At 39.6% G+C, this 22442-nt stretch overlaps 1 protein-coding gene across 14 annotated transcripts in view; it reads right to left on the bottom strand.

Moving 5' to 3' along the window:
• The window catches only part of FMNL2 (formin like 2), a 268077-nt gene that overhangs the window by 53106 nt on the left and 192529 nt on the right, over positions 1–22442 (bottom strand). For all 14 annotated transcript variants that reach the window (XM_043525637.1, XM_043525640.1, XM_043525638.1 and 11 more), the window contains 2 exons: positions 21933–22009; positions 19050–19143 (listed from right to left, as the gene is read on the bottom strand). In XM_043525637.1, the coding sequence (XP_043381572.1) occupies positions 19050–19143; positions 21933–22009 (171 nt within the window). The remainder of the gene's footprint in view (positions 1–19049; positions 19144–21932; positions 22010–22442) is intronic.

Genomic DNA, 22442 nt, shown 5'->3' with positions numbered 1-22442 from the left:
AAGATGGTGTCAATCTGTGGTATACTCAAGCCTTGAAAGAGACAACATTGACTAGTGGAAGCAAGCGTAACTCCTGCTTCCTTGGAGTGGCACTCTGTCCCTCTGTAGTAGTGGCTAGGCCCCCTCCTAAAGATTATTGAGCCTGTTATAGCCTTGCTTAAGAAACGTATCTTTTTAGCTCATGCAGTAGAGGCTTATGCATTACGCTCCGAAGGTCCCAGGTTTGATCCCCGCAGCTGAAGCCCCTGTGTGGGTCAGCATTACGCAAGAAACTGCTGCTTCCTAAACCTGTGACTGGTTTAGTATGTGGCATGCAACCTTTCTGTGCCTCAGCTTTCCTATCTAAAAAAGGTCATATACATACACTGCAACAAACTGGATCCAAAGTACCTCAACAGAGACACAAAAGAAGTGCTAATATGTGCCAATATCCTGTCTAGCTCTGGGCTACCCCACTTCCTCCACACAGATTATTCCTGCCAGAATCAGGAATAATTTGTGTTTATGGCACACATAAAGCCCATTGTCTGGTCTGGTCTACTTAAAGCCCTGTCCTGGAGTGCCCTACCATGGGTCTAACAGAATAGATTCTTAGTAAGTTTGGAGGATTGCCAGATTGAGGACATAAAAATTCTGCCTCATGTTCTGCTTTGGCCAACGTCTCTTCTGGAACGTGCACCTAGACAACAGCAAAATACAAAAGAGGACAAAAGATGCAACATTCTAAAGATGCTGACATCTAGAATTAGCTCTCCCAGGGAGAGCCAAACAGAATACCCAAATCTGTCTGTCAGAATTGATGAAACCTGCTCAGATATGAGAAAGAAATGGAGGAAGCACCAGCTGATTTAATTTTACTTCAGAAGCTTGCACTGGACCTGATCTGACTCCCACTGAAGTCAATGGGAGCTTCTTCATTGACTTGAATGGGAGTTGGATCAGATCTACTGTTGTATATTAAGATTTCAAGCCTTTTTACTACTGTAGTAAATGGGATAAATGGTTTATTAAAACTGATGTTCTGACATAAATCTTGCTGTGCTCTGGAGACACCCTCTGAAACAGTCATCATTCACAGAAGTAATAGAAGAAAATTCAGGCTCACCCAAACTTTCGATTCTAAAAGAAAACAAGTATCTCTGATGCCATTTCAGAAAAACTGGAACTGATTTAAATAAAAAAACTGTGTATTATCAGCATTTATATAGAAATAAACATAATGGTAGTGCATAAGTTCCTCCACAGCCAGAACAATCAAGGATTGAGTTCTGGGAGACTTCACATGAACGATTCCACACTGATGATGGAAAAATGCTGACATAAACAAATGCTAACTATTTACGATTCGTTCATTAAATCAGGAAACAGCCTATTGTCTACCAGCCCAACAGTCAACTGACGACGACAGTAAACAAATGACACTGACCCAGTAGAGCAGAGCAGCAGACGTGAAAACGGTGGGGGGAGAGAGAAACAAAAAAACCAGGACTGTGGCTGTCAGTGGTTGCTTACAGATATCTCACCCTGTCATCAGATGAGGCAGTGCTGGGAACATGCGCGTTACAAGAGGCAGTGAACTGACTAATCTTTGATAATAAATTGTATCATCTCATAAAAGAGCAAACTTGTAGCTGCAGTCTAGAGCCTAAAGACTGGCAGATGTCCAAGATATGATGAAATCAAACCCAAATGCATAAAATCATATGTAGCCATTTATATCTGAATACATTTCCAGGATCTGTCATCCACACTGGAAGTATGAGTAAGACCAATAAAACTGATCTTACTTTTATCATCATTATTCAACACAAGAAGAAAGACTAAAGAGGTTACCACAGCTATAAAAAAAAACCTCTGTCTACATTACGATGGTGAAAAAGACATTTTAGGCTGTATCAGTCTGTGTCATTTTAGAAGAACAATGTGTTTTGTTTTGTTTTTGGAAAGCCACCCACTATGGATTCTTTCTTTAAAGAGGACTAGGAATATGCTAACGAGGTATTCATTTCATAGATATATCACAAATGTAAAATAAAATCCTACAGAAAAACAGTAAGATCTCTTATGGGAAGTTTGATGAAGATGATGTCCACATCACAGCACTATATGTTAGGTCATATAGTTCAGTGTTTCTCAGTCTTTTTGATACCAGGGACTGGCTTGCTGCCTTCCTAAACTGTGTCGGAAGATCTCAGGGACTGGTGCCAGTCCACAAACTGGTCATTGGGAAACACTGATATAGTTCACATCCAGACCACCTGAAAGGAAAGTTCAAATAAGGCAATATGATTGATATGATGTTCCTGTTCTTGCTACGTTTGTATCTGGGAAAGCTCTGGAAAGACTACCTGAGCAGAGAGTTAGAGATAAAGAGATATTGTCAGGTGATACTTTCAACTAATTAGTGTTGCTAGATGTTTTTATGGACAGCATGTGAGAGATTAAATGAAAATCTGTTCTTCTAGAAGCAGGGTCTCCTCCTACTCAGACAATATCCAATTACACAGAGAAGCATCTAACTTTACTGAAGAATGTGCTCATCTCTCAACTTAGCAGCAAGAAGATACAGCATGATACACATGAGTATCTGGCTGGTGAATCTTGCCCATATGCTCAGGGTTCAGCTGATCGCCATATTTGGGGTTGGGAAGGAATTTTCCTCCAGGGCAGACTGGAAGAGGTCCTGGAGGTTTTTCGCCTTCCTCTGTAGCATGGGGCATGGGTCACTTGCTGGAGGATTCTCTGCTCCTTGAAGTCTTTAAACCATGATTTGAGGACTTCAATAGCTCAGACATAGGTGAGAGGTTTATTGCAGGAGTGGGTGGGTGAGATTCTGTGGCCTGCATTGTGCAGGAGGTCAGACTAGACGATCATAATGGTCCCTTCTGACCTTAATATCTATGAATAATGTGATAAGGGTACTCAGTATTTCAATGTTTGGAGTCATAGTTTGTTGGCCAATGGTATAAAGTGCATATTATGAAAGACAGCTGCTGGAACACTATCTCTTCAACATCTGGGGTATTTTTGTTTGTAAGGCTGAAAAGGTTTGCCCTGCCCAGATACAAACACTGACTCCCAGCAATATATTTATTTATTTATGGAGCTGTATGCCATGAAATGTACATGATTATAAGTATTTCTGGGGGACTGAGCTCTGTGTCTGGGCAGGACAAGAACAGATATAGATATTACAAAAATATACATTTAAAGGAAAGATAATAACAGATATAGATATTATAAACATATAAACGCTGCTACTGCCACTGCTACTAGGAAGTGACCTTTGATTTTTCAAAAATCCACAGAGAATATGTCTGAAATCTCTCAAAGTATTTTGAGCTTGAAGCTATAAATGCTGAGCACAGCTGACTAAAGCCAGATGATGAATTTTTCTGAAGACTAACCTTGGAAAACAGAAACCTTAGCAAAGGTTTTGCAATTACAGAAATTTTCTAGCAGTACAGATGTTGAAATGACTAGCAAATCATGTGCTTCTCCAAGGTTATTTTAAACTGCTTCCTCTTCCCCTTTCCTTAAGACTTAAGCTTTCAAGTTCTATAACAGTCACTGACTTTACACAAGCAGAAGAAGCAGCACAATGAATATGTATATTTCACAGCATACACTGTATGACCTGGTGCTACCAATTTTGGATATGGTAATGATAAATATGCTGATGTACAAGCAACACAAAAAATTAAAAGACACTTTTCTAAATGTTCATTTCTTTCCGTGCTCCTGACTCCACAAGGAGTCTTTCTTTTACTTCTTCTTACAATAGTCTACAATAGTCTACAGGAGGTCCTGCGGTAGGAAAATACCCTTTTAAAGAAATACTCCGTTTTGACTCATTGGGCTGACATTCTTGCAGTTTGTTGGAGAACAAAAGATCCACTTTCTTTCAAGTTATTGGTTAAGTAAACAGTTACTAAAAACTTACTAGGTTCAAATACCTTTTACCTTTTTATGGAGAGGACTAAGCTGCTCACAAATTACTGCAGTACTTCAAAAGGAACAAATCTATTTCTATTTTCTAACACTTACGGACATTATTTATAATACTAAATTATTGTAACAACCAACAGGAATAATTCAGACACATTGTTTATAAATGTGTGTATATATATATATATGTAGCTCATGATTTAATTATAGAAACTTGAATCTATATAAAGCATTGCGAGAGTTTGAGGCTAAACAATATTCTCTCACTCCCCTGAAGTGAAAACTAGGAAAGCTAACCAATGAGGGTTCAAGTGCCATTCCACTGCTTTTTGAGTTCACTACATAAAACATTCAGATGACTCTTGGCATTATTAGCACAACACTAGCAGCCATTACCAGACTATGATCAGTGGGGTTTCAAGTCTTTTTACTTGTGAGACATTTAAATCAGAATGATACACATATAAATCCATTAAACTGATGATAAAAACGACCAGGAATTATGTGTGTCACCTGATGACTCTTTATCGTTTCACTCTTTTACTAGTTTTACTAGAACACAGAGGGGGCCTGATTCTTCCCTCAGTGACTCAATTCCTCTTTGATTCTTCAGTGGAGTTACTCCTGATTTACACCTGTGCACGTGACAGAAAAGTCAGCCCCGCTGTTGAAATAACCAGAAAACCATGTGCTTCCCAAAAGTTATTTTCTGTTTCTTTCTTCAAACATATCTGACCTCCCTGCATCCCCTTTCAGATTATCTTAATCCCAGTTCTTATTTCACATTATTTCCTCTATCCTCACCGTTTCCAGAAACAAACCTAGCTGGCTGCTTGAAGGGCCTAGTTCAACAAAGCACATAAATATATGTTTACTTTTAAGCACTTGTTTAAGTCCATCCCATCCAGAAAAGCACTTAAGCATTTGCTGAGCTACAAGCCACTGGATTTAATGTGATTTAAGCACATGCTATATGCTTAACATGTTTAAGCCTATGTTAATAAAATACGTAAGGAGTGTTGTCTACTGGTCAGAGCAGGAGACTGGGAGCTAGAACTACTGGACTCTATTTCTTACATGTTTTTTGTATGAGAGTGGTCAAATCAGTTAACCTGTCTTTTCCTCAATCTGTATCTATGGCAATACTGGCATATGTCATCAATTAGTTTTGTGAGGCTTATTTAATTATGGCAGAGTCCCGTGGTCCATACTCAGTTTTACTTAGTTTTTACTCAGGAAAACTATGCTTTAAGGGGAGTTTAACTGACTAAATCTGAGTAAGGATTCCAGGATTTGACCATTATAAAGCTTACAAAGTGCTTTGAAATCCTTGGGTGAAAGACTCTCTAAGTATCACATATTATTTTAGGTTTCAGAGTAACAGCCGTGTTAGTCTGTATTCGCAAAAAGAAAAGGAGTACTTGTGGCACCTTAGAGACTAACCAGTTTATTTGAGCATGAGCTTTCGTGAGCTACAGCTCACTTCATCGGATGCAACATCCGATGAAGTGAGCTGTAGCTCACGAAAGCTCATGCTCAAATAAATTGGTTAGTCTCTAAGGTGCCACAAGTACTCCTTTTCTTTTTGCGGATATTATTTTAGATCTCCATTAGAGCCAGGAAAATAGTGTTTGCAAAAGATGTTGAAGTTGTTTTCTTTTTGTAGGACTGAAAATTGTTTTATTATTTTTGTGAAACTTTTAATAATATTTTAATCGTATTTTAAAATAAAAATGGTTTTTGAAATAATTTATTTAATGGACACCAGGTTTTTGGTGAATGAAAAATTTCTCTAACCATTTCCAAAACAATGTAGATTAGATTAAAAACCTACAAAAAAATACTTCATTTCAAAAAGAGGCAATTTTTTGATAAAAAAAATGATTAATTCAAAAAATTTCAGCAAGTTCCATCATGGCCAGAATTTTTTGTGGATTCTTTTTCGGGATCGGCTCTCTGACAGCCAAATCACTGAACCTCTCTCTTCCTCACTTCGCCTATCTATATAGATTTTGCTAGTTTACCTCACAAGGGTATTTGGAAGCTTCATTCATGGGTGCATAGTGTTGAGACTGAGCCCTTGTTGAAAAGTACTATTTGTGTGCAGAGTAAAGAATTTGTTTTCTGTAACAGGTACTTACATCAATCATCAGCGGCCTTCCTGCTTGCCTGATATCAAAGTAGAACTACAGACCTAGGCTACCAGAGCAGCATATAAAATGTGCTGTCACTTAACAAGCCACCAACATTACATGAGTTAGACTTGGCCCTCCTATGTATTCCTCTTCTCAAAACAGTGAACAGACACCAAAATTCTCTCTAGATTGTACTAAAGCCACACTAACAGAAAAGAAGTTTAACTCCCATTTTTACAGTGTGTCCATACTGGTATAATCATGGAAGTGGAAGACACAGAAGATGAGGAATGTGATTCTTAGTTTGGTTCCTTAGTTTTATAAGCTGAAGGCGGGACATAGTTAAAGCATATCTGAGGGTGTAATACCCTGCTTAGATCCTAGTAATGACGCCAAAATTGTTTAAAATATTCCTCACCATTATTTTTGTGAGACCCCTTCATCTTTGCTACCTCAAACACATTTTTATGGCATCCTGCCTACATCAAAGGAAAGCCCTGAAGATTATTAGACGAGGATGAATGCAGCAGCTGAGCTGATGCAACAAATGACTACTGGTAGAGGAATGGCATAGGAATGAGAGGCATTAATGTAGAAAACTCTATAAAAATATACAGTGCTGTCCAGGCCTTAATCTGTCAAGAGCTTCTTAAATGTTAAGCCCATTTGCAAACTGACTTTATATATCAGAGAAAGATATGAAGCATGAACCTTTAAGAAGTTATGACAACATATTTTCTGACAGTGTTAGGGGTGCTTCAACTTGACAGAAAAGGGCTGCAGAGGCTTAGGCACTGATTTTTACTCAGGGGAGGATTAAACATGCCATTTATAGCACAGGAAATCTCTAAGTAAAACTTTCTTGTCTTACCGCCAACCAAAGAAAAGCCCAGAGTTGTACACTGTGCACTGCTGTCAGAAATAGACAGGTATGTTAGCAAGTCTGTACAAGGATCAGGTGCACAACCACCACGTGAAAGAGGTGACTATTAACACTTAGCGCCAGAGAGAGAAATTCTAATGATCCGAGTTTTGATCCTCCTTGCTAGGGTTCAGGAACTTGTGAGTTATAATCCCAGTTTTTTCCCCACTTCCTTGGTGGAAAAGTCATTTAACCACTCTGCTCAGCTGCCCTAGCTGTAAAATGGGGGTGCATAAGGATGCTGTGAGAATTAATCAGTTGAGGCTAGATCCTGGTCCTATTGATGCCCAAGGGCTTTGGATCAGGGCCTTGCATGTAAGTAAAACAGTGCTACATACACTTTGAGATATTATTTATTATTATTATTATAAATAATTGAACAAAAAAATTTAGCTCCACTCACAGCTCACACCAGTGAGCAAACCTAATTCAAAGCCTCAAGAGCCGATACAAAGTATCAAGATTTTGAGGACTGGTTTGAGCTATTCTGACCTTTAGAGCCCTGGTACTTTCCAGTCTGCTAGGCAAATGGTTGTTTCCAAGGGAGAAATGATATGAGAAGTTCTATAAAAGTTCTCAAGCAGGACTGGCTTAAAACTCTGCATTACAGGTCCAGCTCTAATCTATACCCATATCTGTATATGCAATATGTCTGAGGTTTACAAAGATTTAAAAATGTTACAATCTGATGGGAGAGTGGTGCTTTATAATAATTTTAATTCTTTGGCAACTTTAGACACATGCAGACTTTATAATCATATCACAGTTGTGTACATACAATGTATGCTACAGGTATGTACAATGTATACATATAGCTACACACAGAATACCTCAGCAAAGTAATTAATCTTTGCTATATTGCAATAAATGCAAATCTCAACACAATCTTAAGTATGGCACCTATAAAAATGTCAAATTTATAACCTTGGGGGGAATCCTTCAGACTCCATGTAGTCAGCGCCAAATTCTCTGACTCTCTACTCCTCTGGTACATACAAAGGGAGCAGAAAGCAGCTGGGTCTTGCCTGCTGAGAATTTCCCTCACCCTAGGGAAGTCCCCAGTGGGTGTAAAGCGGAGAATCTGGCCCCCCAGTGTTTTGTTTTTTCTATACTGGTCTGATTTTGACTCAAATACACATATTTTCAAAAATATGTTATAAGACATGGAAATGGCCACACTGTCTTGTGCACACACTGGTAATGTTGCAGAGAACGAACAAACCCTCATCCAAGGGCTAAGCTGATGCCGTCACTGAGGCCGGTGCATGAAGGTGATTCATCACAAGCAGGTGCCCACCCATGTTCATGTCCAACTCATTGGAACAGATTCATGGGAAATTGCTGTATGCAGTAAAAAGGTACAACTATCTGAAACATTACATGAGAGAGAAAAGGTGGGTGAGATCATATCTTTTATTGGACCAACGTCTGTCCAAGCTTGCTTCTTTCACCATCCAATAAAAGATATTACCTCACCCACCTTGTCTTTCAAATATAATATTACACATGCTAATAGGGGCAGAAAAAGCTCTGCTCATATGCTGCCTTTCTGAAAGAAAAGTTGAGCAAAGCAGAGATGTGCTGGCACCCACCCTGCAAATGAGAGGCCATACAGCTAGAAAAGAGTAGAATTTGGGTTTATAGAGCACCTTTCATACCCAAGGGATTCACTCTGCAAAGGTTAGATACTGATACTGCAGTGATTGTGTAGCCAAACACAAGTCATTATAACTTCAGAAATAGCTTATGCCCAGCCCTAGACCTTGGAATTGGTTTCCTTTGAAAGAGGGAATTCTGGCCAAGACAACTATGTTATCCCACACTCCTTCTGGGGGAAAAAATAGTACCACAGTGTCTTTAATTTCCACTAGGACAGCCACTAGGGACTTGGGTTTAATAGCCCATACAAAGGACAGCACTGCCAACAATGCACAAAACCCCGTTTTGTAGTGTCAACATTGGGTACAAGCTTAAAAATCTTCCTAGAAGTGAGAATGCTCCCACATGAGCCATACCCTCAGCAGTACCTCACTAATATCTGCTTAAGAAAAAATCAGTTCAACAAGTTTTTCTGCTGGGCTTGTATTCTTCCTGTGTCTATTCTGCTGATTTAAGAACACCCTGTGATAATGGAATCCTCCACTGTGGGCAAGTTAGCCTCTGCACCCCCAGTAAAAAGTCTCCAACATTCTTGGATCCTTATAACACAAAACTCTTAGTAAAAAAATAAATGCATGATAATGTAGTTACAATGCACTGTAGAAACATGAACTAACTGAGCGGATGACAATGGGCTGGTAAATGTCTGACTTCTCCATCCCCAAGCAACATGGAACCTGCTCTTGCTTACACTGAAGTCAATGAGAATTTTGCTTTGAGCATAAATGGGTCCAGCAAGAGGCTCCTTGTGATGACGATGTTCTATTGCCCATACTTTAACATGAACATTCTTCTAAAATACACTGATAGCAGTAGATTCATTGACGACAACAGGTCAAATCCCAACAAGTGCTGCACACCTAGGAACTTAGATTCCCCACTTAGTTTAATGGGAGTAGGATCAGACACCTGATGAGCATGGGCAGCTCCCACTGAAGTGAATGGGGGTTACCAGTGCTCAGCACTTATCAGGTTGGACTCAATGGTAGGCCTGAGAAAGAACATACAGAAAGATGAAACCCATGCACTGAACCATGTGGGTCCAATTGGACCCTACCTATCCTACCGACACAATTCAACTATATACACTTCTATAATATTCAGATTTCAATTGACTGCTCCTTTAGGTCACAATTATGCAAAGAGCTGAGAACCCCCAAATCCCACTGACCACTAAATGCTTTGGCTGCCTGTTACTGCGATAGCATAGCAGCAGTGCTTTTGAGAGCAGAGATGGATGAACCTCAAACTTTTTCGCAGCAATGTTCAATTTGGCTAATGGCAAAGTTTGGATGCTTTTTAGATGTTTCAATCCAATCTTCTTGAGTCTTCCAAACTGGGCAAGGAATCTCATGAGAACAGGATTTCATGAGAGATTTCAAGTGCCTCCAGCTGGGCTAAAGTACTGCAAGAACACCCTCTCTTTCCAGTATTCTAATACTTCCACTTCCGGGAAGAACCAGGAAGGTCAGAAGTGTACAAAAAAAAGGGTATCTAAACTGTTTCAAAACTCAACGTTCCGTTTAGGCTTCGTTTCAATTCTGGGTGAAGGCATAGGTTGGCTCTTACGTCCCATCTGTCTGTGAAAGGGAAACTTGCTCAGAGTCAATTCTTGGTGTATCAGCTAGATTTCAGTGTTAGAGAGAACCATAAACAATCAAAAAGAAAAGATCTACAATCCTCTGCAATGCAGAAAGGGAGTACAAATACTTTTTATGTGGTATGTAATAAAGAGACTTGACAGAAGCTGAAGAAAAAAACTGGAAATACTCAGTGGGATTACCCATTAAATATTATAAAACGCATTTCTTAAAACAAAAACAAACAAAAACCACCTACACTATCAGATTCTAAAGGAAGTCCAAAACACAGATATCCATCAAGGCACATAAACAGCTTCTTGGCTAAACCAATTTTTAGTTTAAACTGATATAATGGAAAATGTGAGAAAAATGAGACTGCACACCTTTGGAGAACTTTTTGAGTACTGGAATTACTTTGCACAATAGAGCTTGGCTGTAATGAATTCCCTACAAAAAGCCACTCCGCTTACAAATCTATAGGTATCTGAGGTCACAGGCTATTCTACATAGCCACCAAGGATCAAAGTTATTCTTTGGAAACCCACCAGATAAAGAAAGCCAGTGTGCATATACCTAACAGAGAAGTAAAGTTTCCCCAGACAGATTTTACTGCCTTGAAAAATAAAGATTTTCAAAAAATTCATGGCTCTAACATGGATTGGAATGTTTACCTTTTTCACCAGCATCCTTCTCCACACTTCCTGGTTCATAACCCAGTTGGCTCAATACCTACTGTTCTGCCAATAGGAAAAGTGGTTTGTTTGTTTCTCAGCCTGTGAAAAACACCCTTACCGCAGTGAAGAAATTTGACTCAAGATTTTTTGCACATTCAACAAGAAAATATGTAACTTTTTATACATTCTTTTGCACGTCTCCAGCAAAACGTCATGGCCTTCTGACTACGATTAAGTACAGCAAAACACTTACAATTTGATCCATCCTCTATCTGGGGACTATATCCAACTCTGGCACACTGATGGGCTTGATGAGCTAAAAGGTCTTCTCCAGTTACATCTTCTATCATCCCATCAACTTGAAGATGGCACTGCCAGTGAAGGCAGGCTAGGCAACAATGAATGAAGAGGGAATTTGGATGATGGTAACCAATCTGACAGATAGCAAGAACAGCTTTGCCAAAGAAATCACCCAGTGTCTGCCATGGGATTGGGTAATGGAAGGATAAATTCCAAGATAGGCAACACCTTGTACAGTAACTCCCCACTTAACGTCCTCTTGCTTAATGTTGTTTCGATCTTATGTCCCTGCTCAATTATAGAACATGCTCCATTTAAAGTTGTGCAATGCTTCGCTATAACATCGTTTGGCTGCCTGCTTTGCCCACAGCTGGCAGCCCCGCTATCAACTCCCCCCAGGAGGCAGGGGAGGGAGGGGAAGCCTGTGTGCTGTGTCCTCGCTCCTCCCCCCTCCCTCCTGCCTGTGGCAATCAGCTGGCTTGAGGTGTTCAGGAGGGAGGGGGAGCCTGTGTGCCGTGTCCTCGCTCCTCCCCTCTCCCTCCTGAATGCTGCAAACCAGCTGATTGCTCCGGGCAGGAGGCAGGAGAGGGAGGGGGAGGAGCGAGAACGCGGCATGCGGAGTAAAGGGGGGAGGAAGAAGAGGTGGGTTAAGGGTGGGGGCTTGGGGGAAGGGTTGGAGTGGGCGGGCCGAGGGTTGAGCCCCCCACCCCTGGTGCTTGCAGAGTAGGGGAAGCTGCCGCTGCTGCTGCGCAACGTGCTTCTCCTAGCCTACGGCACCTTCAGCCTCCTTCCCTGCCTCATTGTCTGCAGGGCCAGGGGGCTGTGCCTGGGTGGGGTAAGGCGGGGGCACCTCCCAACTATAGTACTGTACTGCATGGCAAAAAAAAAATTTCCCTGGAACCTAACCCCCCCATTTACATTCATTCTTATGGGGAAATTGGATTCGCTTAACATCGTTTCGCTTAAAGTTGCATTTTTCAGGAACATAACTACAATGTTAAGTGAGGAGTTATTGTACTCTAAGGCTCTGAAGACTTTGAAGTTTTTGTGGAAACAGAGAGAAAGTAAACAAAAGTAAGCGTATGGGTATCTATCTATCTACACATTTTACCACCTTGGTCATGATGTTTAAGGACCTGAGTGTCTTAGATCTTCAAAAAGTATTAGAAGGAGCCAAGCCATGAAATCAACACTATAGACCCTCAAAGGTCTTCAGTTCTAGTCATCATCATTGTTTATCACTCCAAAACCACAACCCAGACTTGCTGTTATCACTTCAGTTCTAGTGCATCCCGCCATCAGCATTCACTGGAACAGAGTCTAATATTCAAGTTTAGAAACAGTTCATTCATACACTACATTGTGCAACTAAGTCATAAGAAATCATACTGTGAAATGCAGCTCTGAATTTCTCCTCTGTATCACAGCAATTATTTACTGCTACTAAAACCAGTTCTCAATACTGGAAAATGAGGACTAGCTGCAAGTGGATGAAAACAGGTATCATGGTAAGAATGAGAATTCCTAACCTAGCCAGCAGTTGAGTACTCCATTCAAACAGCATTTTCCTCCCATATGCTGCAAACAAAACAAGCAGCAGGCTGTAAACAGCAAAAAGAAAAGGAAATAGCTAACAAAATGCCACTGGCTGTTCTATTACACGTGGGACAGTAGCTCTAATTTATTTCACATAAATATAGTAAAATTTAGTCAAGCAACACATGCAGATAGGAAGTCTTCCTTAGAGAGAGAGCAAGAGAGGGCCCTGAAATACATACTGGAGCTGCTTTCTTTAAGAAAAGGGTAACTAACCTCTGCTCACTCCAGGATGTAAACCAAAACCAAGGAGCAATTTCCACTGTTAGCACAATTTACTTGTAATCCTTCTACCCCAGGATGTTTTAGAGGCTGGATTAGGGTAGACTACACTCCAAGAGCTGCTGGAACCAAACCCAAGTCCCTCGTAAATAAAACTAGACAGACTCTCAAATACCAAGTTAATAAAGTGCAGCACAATTTCCCTCTGACATACAATGGCCAAACAATATTGGGACAGTTATGAAACTGATTTTATAGTGCAGAAAATGGTGCAAAAGGCCACCTTGTCCAGAAAGAGGTAGGAGATGGACTCTTCAAACCCTATTCAGGCTCTCTTTCATCTTTATCTTAGATTTACTCCTCCTGAAAATGGATTAGATTAATTTAAGAACCTTGACACAGGAATTAATTCTCCTCACCTCTATAATGGAATGAAGGAAACGTGCAAGACCCAGAATTTGGACAAGCTCTTTAAGAAAACCTCCATCCCAGAGGACTGCAACAGAAATGGTACTACCAAATAGCTTCTAGGCTGTGGAATGCAACTCATCAAATGGGTACATGAACTGCAACAGAATAACCGCTAGTTGGTGACACTCAACTACCATCTTCTGGTCCAAATTACTGAGAATGACAATTGTACAAAACGCAGACTATTAAAAGTGGAGACTGATGAAAAGTGTGGAGATACTGATGGTTCCTCACTACACAGAGATTTCTGTGTGGGCTCAGCCTTGCCTATCTTTTCTTTTTCTTTTTTCTTTCTTTATTTTTCACAAGACTTTTGGCAAAATGAAACTCAGACAAAGAAATTTAGCATATGCAACATTCACCTCCTTGAATGTACAACCTGCCCCCACAACTTGGAATACCTATGATTAGAGCAATTGATTGAAACATACTCTTCTGCCCTCTAACAAACATATCCAGGACAGAGCTCCCTATTTCTCCATCAATTCTAAACCATATCTTCCTGCTTCGTTTCCATTCCCCTTCGGATGCATGAGATTCATAGATATTTTTTCCCTTCAGGGGTATGCTACATTAGGGTTTGGTACCTCCTCAATATTCTAGTTTGCAACAGTTTGGCTTTAGTATATCCACATGGCTCTGTTTCAGAAATAATCAGTTATGACATTGCTTTAATTATTCTGCAGAAAACAAATAAGCCCTTGAGCTGAGTCAGGCTCTCTGTCTACACTGGAAACTGCCTGGGTACAAGAACCAATATTGCAAAGGGTTTCAGGTGCCATCACTGGACAAAAATAATTTTTATCAGCCAGGTTTTTAAAAAAAGAAATAGAAAAGAAAAAAAAAACGTATGCCTCAGTCAGACTGCCTGGCCCTAGCCAGAAAAGCCATATTCTTTAAAACATTTTCAAAATGGATTCTTGAAAACTGTTTCAGACTACCAGCACTGTCCCTGCACAGTCAAAGCCTAAAGGCCAAATTCTGCATGTCAGCATAAACTTGAAAACAAGTTTCCTGAAATCGCAGATGTTCCTCCTGCCTTGCACTGGTGTGAATGAGAGGAGAATTTAGTCTGAAATGTATTGTTCTCTTTACTGACTTACATAGAGTGAGTTTCAGACTTCAGTTCAGGTTTCTTTTGAAGCTAGTTTATGGCATGCAAGTAAAATGGCAGAGATCTAGCTTGACAAGGTCTAATCTGTCTTCCTTTTTTATACTGTGTCTGATGAAAGAACCACAATGAAACTGTGGCAGAATTACAACATATAGTTAAAGGTGCCATAATAATATTATTATGCTCACAGTATTTTAAATTAAAGCTATACTGCTATAAATCTGCCATTAAATATTTTACATGTCAATGACTCAGAGATCTGTAATATGACTGGCTAAAAAAATTCAGAGCATAAAGCCCTGAAATCATTACTGAAAACTAATTCTTGAACCAGAACAAACTGGAAAACAGAACAAGAAATAAATATCAGAATCAGACAAATAGAAAAATAGTTAGAAACAGAATTTATGGACATAAAATCACTCTTTGCACTATAACTCCAACGATAACATTCAGACAGCTCCATTACTACAGAACAACTTGATCAAACAGAATATGATACAAGTAAATAAACACCAAAATACAAACTGATTGGGTTATAAAAGTCTTTCAAAACTAGCTGCAAGAGAAACATAAAACAGCAACAAGAAGTTATATTAAAAGAATTATAGGAGACAGTAAAAGTAACTTTTGACTTACTTGTGACACATAATGACTATAAATACCTATAGAGAGGTGATTACAAAGGTTCACAGGCTGATTTGATAAGTGATATGCATTATGTAGTGACTTGCCAAACTAGTCTGTAATTCCTAACAATTACCTCCTGTCATAAATATAAAGGGAAGGGTAAACCCCTTTAAAATCCCTCCTGGCCAGAGGAAAAATCCTCTCACCTGTAAAGGGTTAAGAAGCTAAAGGTAACCTCGCTGGCACCTGACCAAAATGACCAATGAGGAGACAAGATACTTTCAAAAGCTGGGAGGAGGGAGAGAAACAAAGGGTCTGTGTCTGTCTGTATGCTGCTTTTGCCAGGGACAGAACAGGAATGGAGTCTTAGAACTTTTAGTAAGTAATCTAGCTAGGTATGTGTTAGATTGTGATTTCTTTAAATGGCTGAGAAAAGAACTGTGCTGAATAGAATGACTATCCCTGTCTGTGTGTCTTTTTTGTAACTTAAGGTTTTGCCTAGAGGGATTCTCTATGTTTTGGATCTAATTACCCTGTAAGGTATCTACCATCCTGATTTTACAGAGGTGATTCCTTTACTTCTATTAAAAGTCTTCTTGTAAGAAAACTGAATGCTTTTTCATTGCCCTAATATCCAAGGGTTTGGGTCTATGGTCACCTATGCAAATTGGTGAGGATTTTTACCAAACCTTTCCCAGGAAGTGGGGTGCAAGGGTTGGGAGGATTTTGGGGGGAAAGACGTGTCCAAACTACGTTTCCCAGTAAACCCAGTTAAAGTTTGGTGGTGGCAGTGGAAATTCCAAGGGCAAAGGGTAAAATTAATTTGTACTTTGGGGAAGCTTTAACCTAAGCTGGTAAAAGTAAGCTTAGGAGGTTTTCATGCAGGTCCCCACATCTGTACCCTAGGGGGAGGAACCTTGACACCTCCCTTCTACAATACTTCTGTATACAGAATTTTAAACTGGAATAATGATGCTGTATTTAGCACTCAGTCAGCACTTTCTGTATTTAAAGCCCTTCACAAACATTATCCAGTTATTCCTCATAACATTCTCATTATGTTCATTTGTATTAGTTTGCACCTTTGTAAAAGGAAATGAATATGTCAGAGATCAGAGTAGCAGCCGTGTTAGTCTGTATTTGCAAAAAAGAAAAGGAGGACTTGTGGCACCTTAGAGACTAACAAATTTATTTGAGCATAAGCTTTTGTGAGCTACAGCATCCGATGAAGTGAGCTGTAGCTCATGAAAGCTTATGCTCAAATAAATCTGTTAGTCTCTAAGGTGCCACAAGTCCTCCTTTTCTTTTTATGTCAGAGATGTTAAGTAACTTGCCCAAAGCCACAAATGAACGAGTGAAAGAGCTGGATTAAAACTCCAATACCCAGTTCTGTGCCTACACAACAGGACCACGATTCTTTTTCAGTCTGTGGATAGAGTGCCTGATTTCAATGTACCAATTTTCCATTGTGTCACTGCAATTGACAGGCACAGGGTTATAACCACAGTTATCTACAGGCACAAATAATATCATTTATATCTATAATTACCTGACATACAAGTGCAATCATGGAAGCAGACGTGTAAATGACATCAAATACATTCCTATGTAGTTCTAGGTACAAAACCATGCTCACAATTATTTGCTCTTGCAAGATTGAGGGTGTAGTAGAGGCAAGGTGGAGACCACTTTCAAAATTATGCTCAGAATCTGAAATTACAGCTGTCCAGCAACTATAGGTATGCTAAAGTTGCATAATAATAGGTGTAATTTTACATCCGAATTCTAGTTGGGAGAATTCCCAAAATGCAAAGCAATTTTTTTTGGGGGGGAACAACTTCCATCAGTGTGGTTGAAAGCATAATTTTACTATCAGACTATGTGCTAAAGGTAGTAAAGGTAAAACTACTAGTGACTTCAGTGGGAGCAAAGTTAGCTTAACGCAGAGTGCTTTTGAAAATCCCACCTTAAGTACTACAGCTGATAAGAGAGTCAAGTATTAATTGAGATGAAATTCCAAGTAAGATTGTTGTGAATCAGACATTTATTTTTTCTGCGGTATGTAAAGGGTCACAGTTAACTGGCCCAACATATACATTTTACTTAGCTAAAGAAACAAAGCTCCAGAAATAAAAATGTTTCCTGCTGTTTACATGGTTAGGGAGGAGCGAGGCATTATGAGGTGGAAAATGGATGGCAAGCTTCTGGGAAGCCAGCTAGGGGCTGTATGACAACCTTTCAGAAACAGGAGTTCTCTGCATTAGAATTTAGTTCAATGTGTGTTAGCTTCTCACTGCAGAACAACCAAATGACTGAGCTTACACTTGCTTTCTGGGTTGGACAATTGAAAAATATTTATTTTTTATCTCAACAGCAATGGAGGGTTTAATAAAAAACAAAAGAAACCCCACATTTGTTCACAATCTAGTTGGTATTCATCAAATTCTAACAATTTTAGGACAGATCAAACTTGGTGAAGCAACAATTTTCTCTTTCATGATGAACCCAAACGTATATATCTCCAACACCCAGGAAGAAAACCTTGCTTTACTTTAGTCAATGGGAGTTTTGCCATTGACTTCAAGAGGGTCAGGATTCCACCCCGAGGTTTGATTTTGCAATCCCTCCACATGTGAAATTCCACTGATGGCAAAAGTAGTTTTGCACTCAGAGAACTTTGGAAATGGCCCTATAAAGTGGAAGAGCAATTTAGAAACGAAAACTGTGTTTGGTTCATCTGAGAACCTATAAAAGGAATCCTAAACTGCATCTCAGGTGGATATCCCCTCCCACCACTTTGGCTAGACTTCTGTTTTTAGCACAGTTGCTTGATGAGAGCTAACACGGGTATGTCTCCTCAAGCTGGACATCACACCTCCAGCTCTAATATAGACAAACTGTTGGTCAAGAGTGCACAGAATTACTGCATGCCAGCTATTTCAGTTCTGCAAATCAACCTGAAAATTTGTGTTTTATATCCCAGCTCATATCATTTTGATTTGAATTTCTATGCTATTTTAAAAATTGAATTTAGCAATAGTGAATCCAATACTATATTTTCTCACATCTAATTAAAATGAATGAAATAGGAGGCCTCAGTCTCCTATCTTGCTATGTCATATTTGATAGCCAATATGAAAGTGGTAAGGACAGCCCAAGGAAAACTGAGTGTAAACAGATGAACGTACAGGAGGCAACATTATGTTAAGAGTTTTTGAGAATTTTTAGCTTTCATTCTGAACAGTCAGATGCTTCTGAAATGACAACAATCCTGATATTGATTTACACTCCCATGGACTTCAAGGGAGTTCCACAAGCAGAAGAATGGAAAGTCTGGTTATATTTAGAGATGGGTTCAAAATTTGAATCTGAATCCATTTCCTTCCTGCAACTCTGGAGACATTCAAATCTGCACCCAAAATCTGCCACACGGGTTCATCTCTACTTGTATATTAAGACTCATATAATAAAAACAAACACTTTAAATTTAGGTGTGAAATGTGGAAAACAGAATCTCTTATGAGACTTATCATTTCATCAAAGCATCACCTGATTCTGTTCTCACTAATTTCAGCCTGAATGACGATTAACTCTACTGGAGCTCAATGGAGTAGAACTGGTGTCAGATCAGAATCAGGCCCTAACCCTCTGTTTATGTCACTGATCTCAAAGTAGTTTGTGGAACATCAGCCACTCTCCATACCTCAGGAAATTAAGATAAACCAGGAAGCTCCAGCAGACCATATCAAAACTATATGTATGCGCATCAGGTTCTGATGAAGCAGAATAACATACCTCCTTAAAGTTATCGAACGCAGATAAAATTATTTCATGCCCTCCTCTGACAAGACAAACGGCTGCTAACAGTTCTAAGACAAGGGCTTTTGTTCTGTTAAAAAAGAAAGAAAACACAAGAATTAATGACAATAAAGTGATGATTCAGCTTCTACCTCATTTGCAAGATGGATGTGATGACTGAATACAATTATTTGCCCTCAGTATCTTTTTACCCTTTAAGTCACTTTGAAAGCCTGATTCTGCAAGGTGCTGAGAATCTCCTGCAACATTCTGAGCATCTTCAGATCCAGAGTACTTGGCACTCCATAATGCAGGTGAGTGGTTTTATATATACTTAAAGGGGGATCGCTTTACTAAATTCACACACATCATGAACAGCTATTATTGGTCAGCTATTTTTACCATAATACGGCATATTTCCCCTAAAAGTTCAACATTAAAGGAATGTGCTTTTGATTCAAATCTACGGTTTTCCTAGATACAATTGTGAAAAATCCTCCATGACAATTATTTTATTTATACTACAATATAACAAGAGGTGCCTATCGTCACTGAATTATGCGATGTTTTATCATGTTTTCCCCTCCTTAGTGGGAAATTCTGAGCACGCTGGGTGGTGGCCAAGCTCACACGAAGATCATTCCCTTTCATCCATAAAAAGAAAAATAATTAATCTAAAATATTGCTGATAGAAAAGCATGCAACAAACTCCAAGTGCCTGTAACATAATGGAACTCATCATACTCCTTGCATTGCACAGCTAAGGCAAGGGCACTCGTATGGCCTTGTCCGGAAGAACTACTGACAGGCAGTAAAATCACAAAGACATATAAGGAATTAATCACATGCTTAGGTGCTTTCTTAAATCAGGGCCTTAGATGGAGATGCCATTTTGCTTTTAAACTGTTACAGTAAGAGCTGGACACAGATAAAATATTAACTTTCCCGACAATCCTGAATGGATTTTTATATTTTAAAATCAGATTCTAATTGCCAGTTTTTTCCCTGCCCCACAAAAACCCACAGGAGGATCAAAACTCTGCTAGTAGGTTCAAAGAGTTCTTTAATGGAATATCATTCATGTCCTCCCCTTCAAGTAGAGGGATTCATACTGATTATAGATAGGAAGGGGCAAGGCCCACTAACCCACAGATCCCCAGGACCCATCTGGTGTACAGAGGGATCATGAGGATCCTGAACTCCTCCAGGCTGATTGCAGCAGCCATCTCTCCCATAGCTGCAAAGTCTGCCATTGGTATGTGCATCCTACACCATTTCCATCTGGGCTGGCAGGCAGGAGGGACAATTAATGTTGCTTTGGTCGCATCCATTTGGGCACAAGAGGAACATGCTGAAATTATGTCTACTCCCTGAGTCCACCCTCCAATTAGCCCACTAATTTCTGTGGAGCTCCAGTGGTTCAGTGTGTATGGTTATGGTGCTTGGTTATACGGAGGATATAGCACAGAGCTGCTGCTTCCCTCTTTCCACAGAACAGCAACCCTCACCCATTCAGCTCACAAGCCAGGCTCCCAAAATCGAGAGTAGCTTAAAAATCATAAGATTTTAAACCATAATACATTTTGGTTTCTTCACATTTGCCTTCTGCTTTATGATTCTTTGGGGTTCTTAGCTTTATTAAAAAATGAAAGCTGAGATTCTTAAATAATCACCTGATTACTAGAGATGGAGCTTTAAAAAAACCCACTAAATATCCTGTGACTTATAATATTGTGAGATTGGGCAATACCGTTTTCATACCCTTCCACACGTCTGACTACAGGAAGTCATGCACCAACTTCGACCAGAACAACATAATTTCAGATGTCTACATTCTAAAGAGGAAGCACTGCAGAAAGACTGTGGTGATATGATCTCAGTTTTCCTCGCTTTCTGTAGTTTTATCTTTCACTGTATATACAAGACTGTTTCTCGTATTTGGCTTCAACCTACATTCAATTATTTCTCAGGGTCCTGAGATCTGGAAATTCTGGGGATCCAAACTTTAGCTTGGCAACTCCCAGCAGAGCAAGAGTGTGTGGGGAGTGAGAGAGGAGTAAGCATGCAGCAAGGAACCCAAGTACGAATGAAGCCACTTTGTACAGGCACTGTACAAACATAGAATAAAAGACAGTCCCTGTTCTGAAGAGCTTACAAGCCAAGGAACTTCCACTTTAATGAGCAATAACATTGTTCTCGCTAGCTCTCTTACAAAACCTGTGCTGGGTTCTAAAACAGTTGGGTGTCAAAGGGTTTGTCTGTATTATAAACCTTGGTTGAAATCCTGGATCCATTGAATTCAATGGCAAATCTCCCATTGAGTTCAACAGGGCCAGGATTTCACCCCTTTCCCTATAATATCTAAATCAATTTAAAATCAATGTAGTCACACCTGTCCAAACCCCTAATTACAGACCCATGCGGTATATTACTAGTAATTACAGGCTTAAGTGAACATGGTTTCAGCAAAAAGAAAAGGAGGACTTGTGGCACCTCAGAGACTAACAAATTTATTTGAGCATAAGCTTTTGCGAGCTACAGCTCGCTTCATCGGATGCAATCTGAATGCATCCAATGAAGTGAGCTGTAGCTCACAAAAGCTTATGCTCAAATAAATTTGTTAGTCTCTGAGGTGCCACAAGTCCTCCTTTTCTTTTTGCGGATACAGACTAACATGGCTGCTACTCTGAAACCTGGTTTCAGTGTAATTTTAACTAGTTTAAGTGTATCTACATTAGAGGTTGCACCATTGCATCTAAATTGATTTAGTTATTCTGGTGCAAAAAACCTGTTCATAGGCAAGTTTGAAAAGCATCTGTAAAAGCCATCAAATGCAGAATATTCTTTACTTACCCAGGTCCTCAATTCCTGACATCTTACCTGGGATTCTTGTTGTTCAGGCTTAGTGCAATTTCATTAACAGCATGTGGATGGGACATGACCATATTGAATCCATACTGAAATGGGAAGGGGAAACACTGTTTCAGTTTTGAGACTGCAATTATTCTTTCAAAAATTCCAGTAAATTACATATCTATGACCAATTCTGGCAACCCTTCATAGCTTTGTATGCCAAACAAAACTTTGTCAAGTTTACAGTATCAGTCAGCACATTTACATTTAATATTGTACATACCAACTGTTCTTCCACCAGCAGTATGGAAAGTACTTTTGGTTTGGCTGTGAGGCATCTGACAAACACAGACTCTAATAATCTTCTGGAATGCCCATTGCCAGCCCCTCATCCTTTTCTTTTTTCTATTTTCTGCCTGCCCCCTCCCCCAATTTTGGACCTTTTGATCAATCAAGTGTGTCATTTACCCTTCAAAAAAGAGTTTCTAATCCAATACAGAATAGTATATGCGTTCTAACACACACCTATCTATATTT

The sequence above is a fragment of the Chelonia mydas genome, chromosome 11 (assembly GCF_015237465.2).
Source record: "Chelonia mydas isolate rCheMyd1 chromosome 11, rCheMyd1.pri.v2, whole genome shotgun sequence".
NCBI lineage: Eukaryota > Metazoa > Chordata > Testudines > Cheloniidae > Chelonia > Chelonia mydas.
This window is presented reverse-complemented; position numbering and strand designations above follow the sequence as displayed.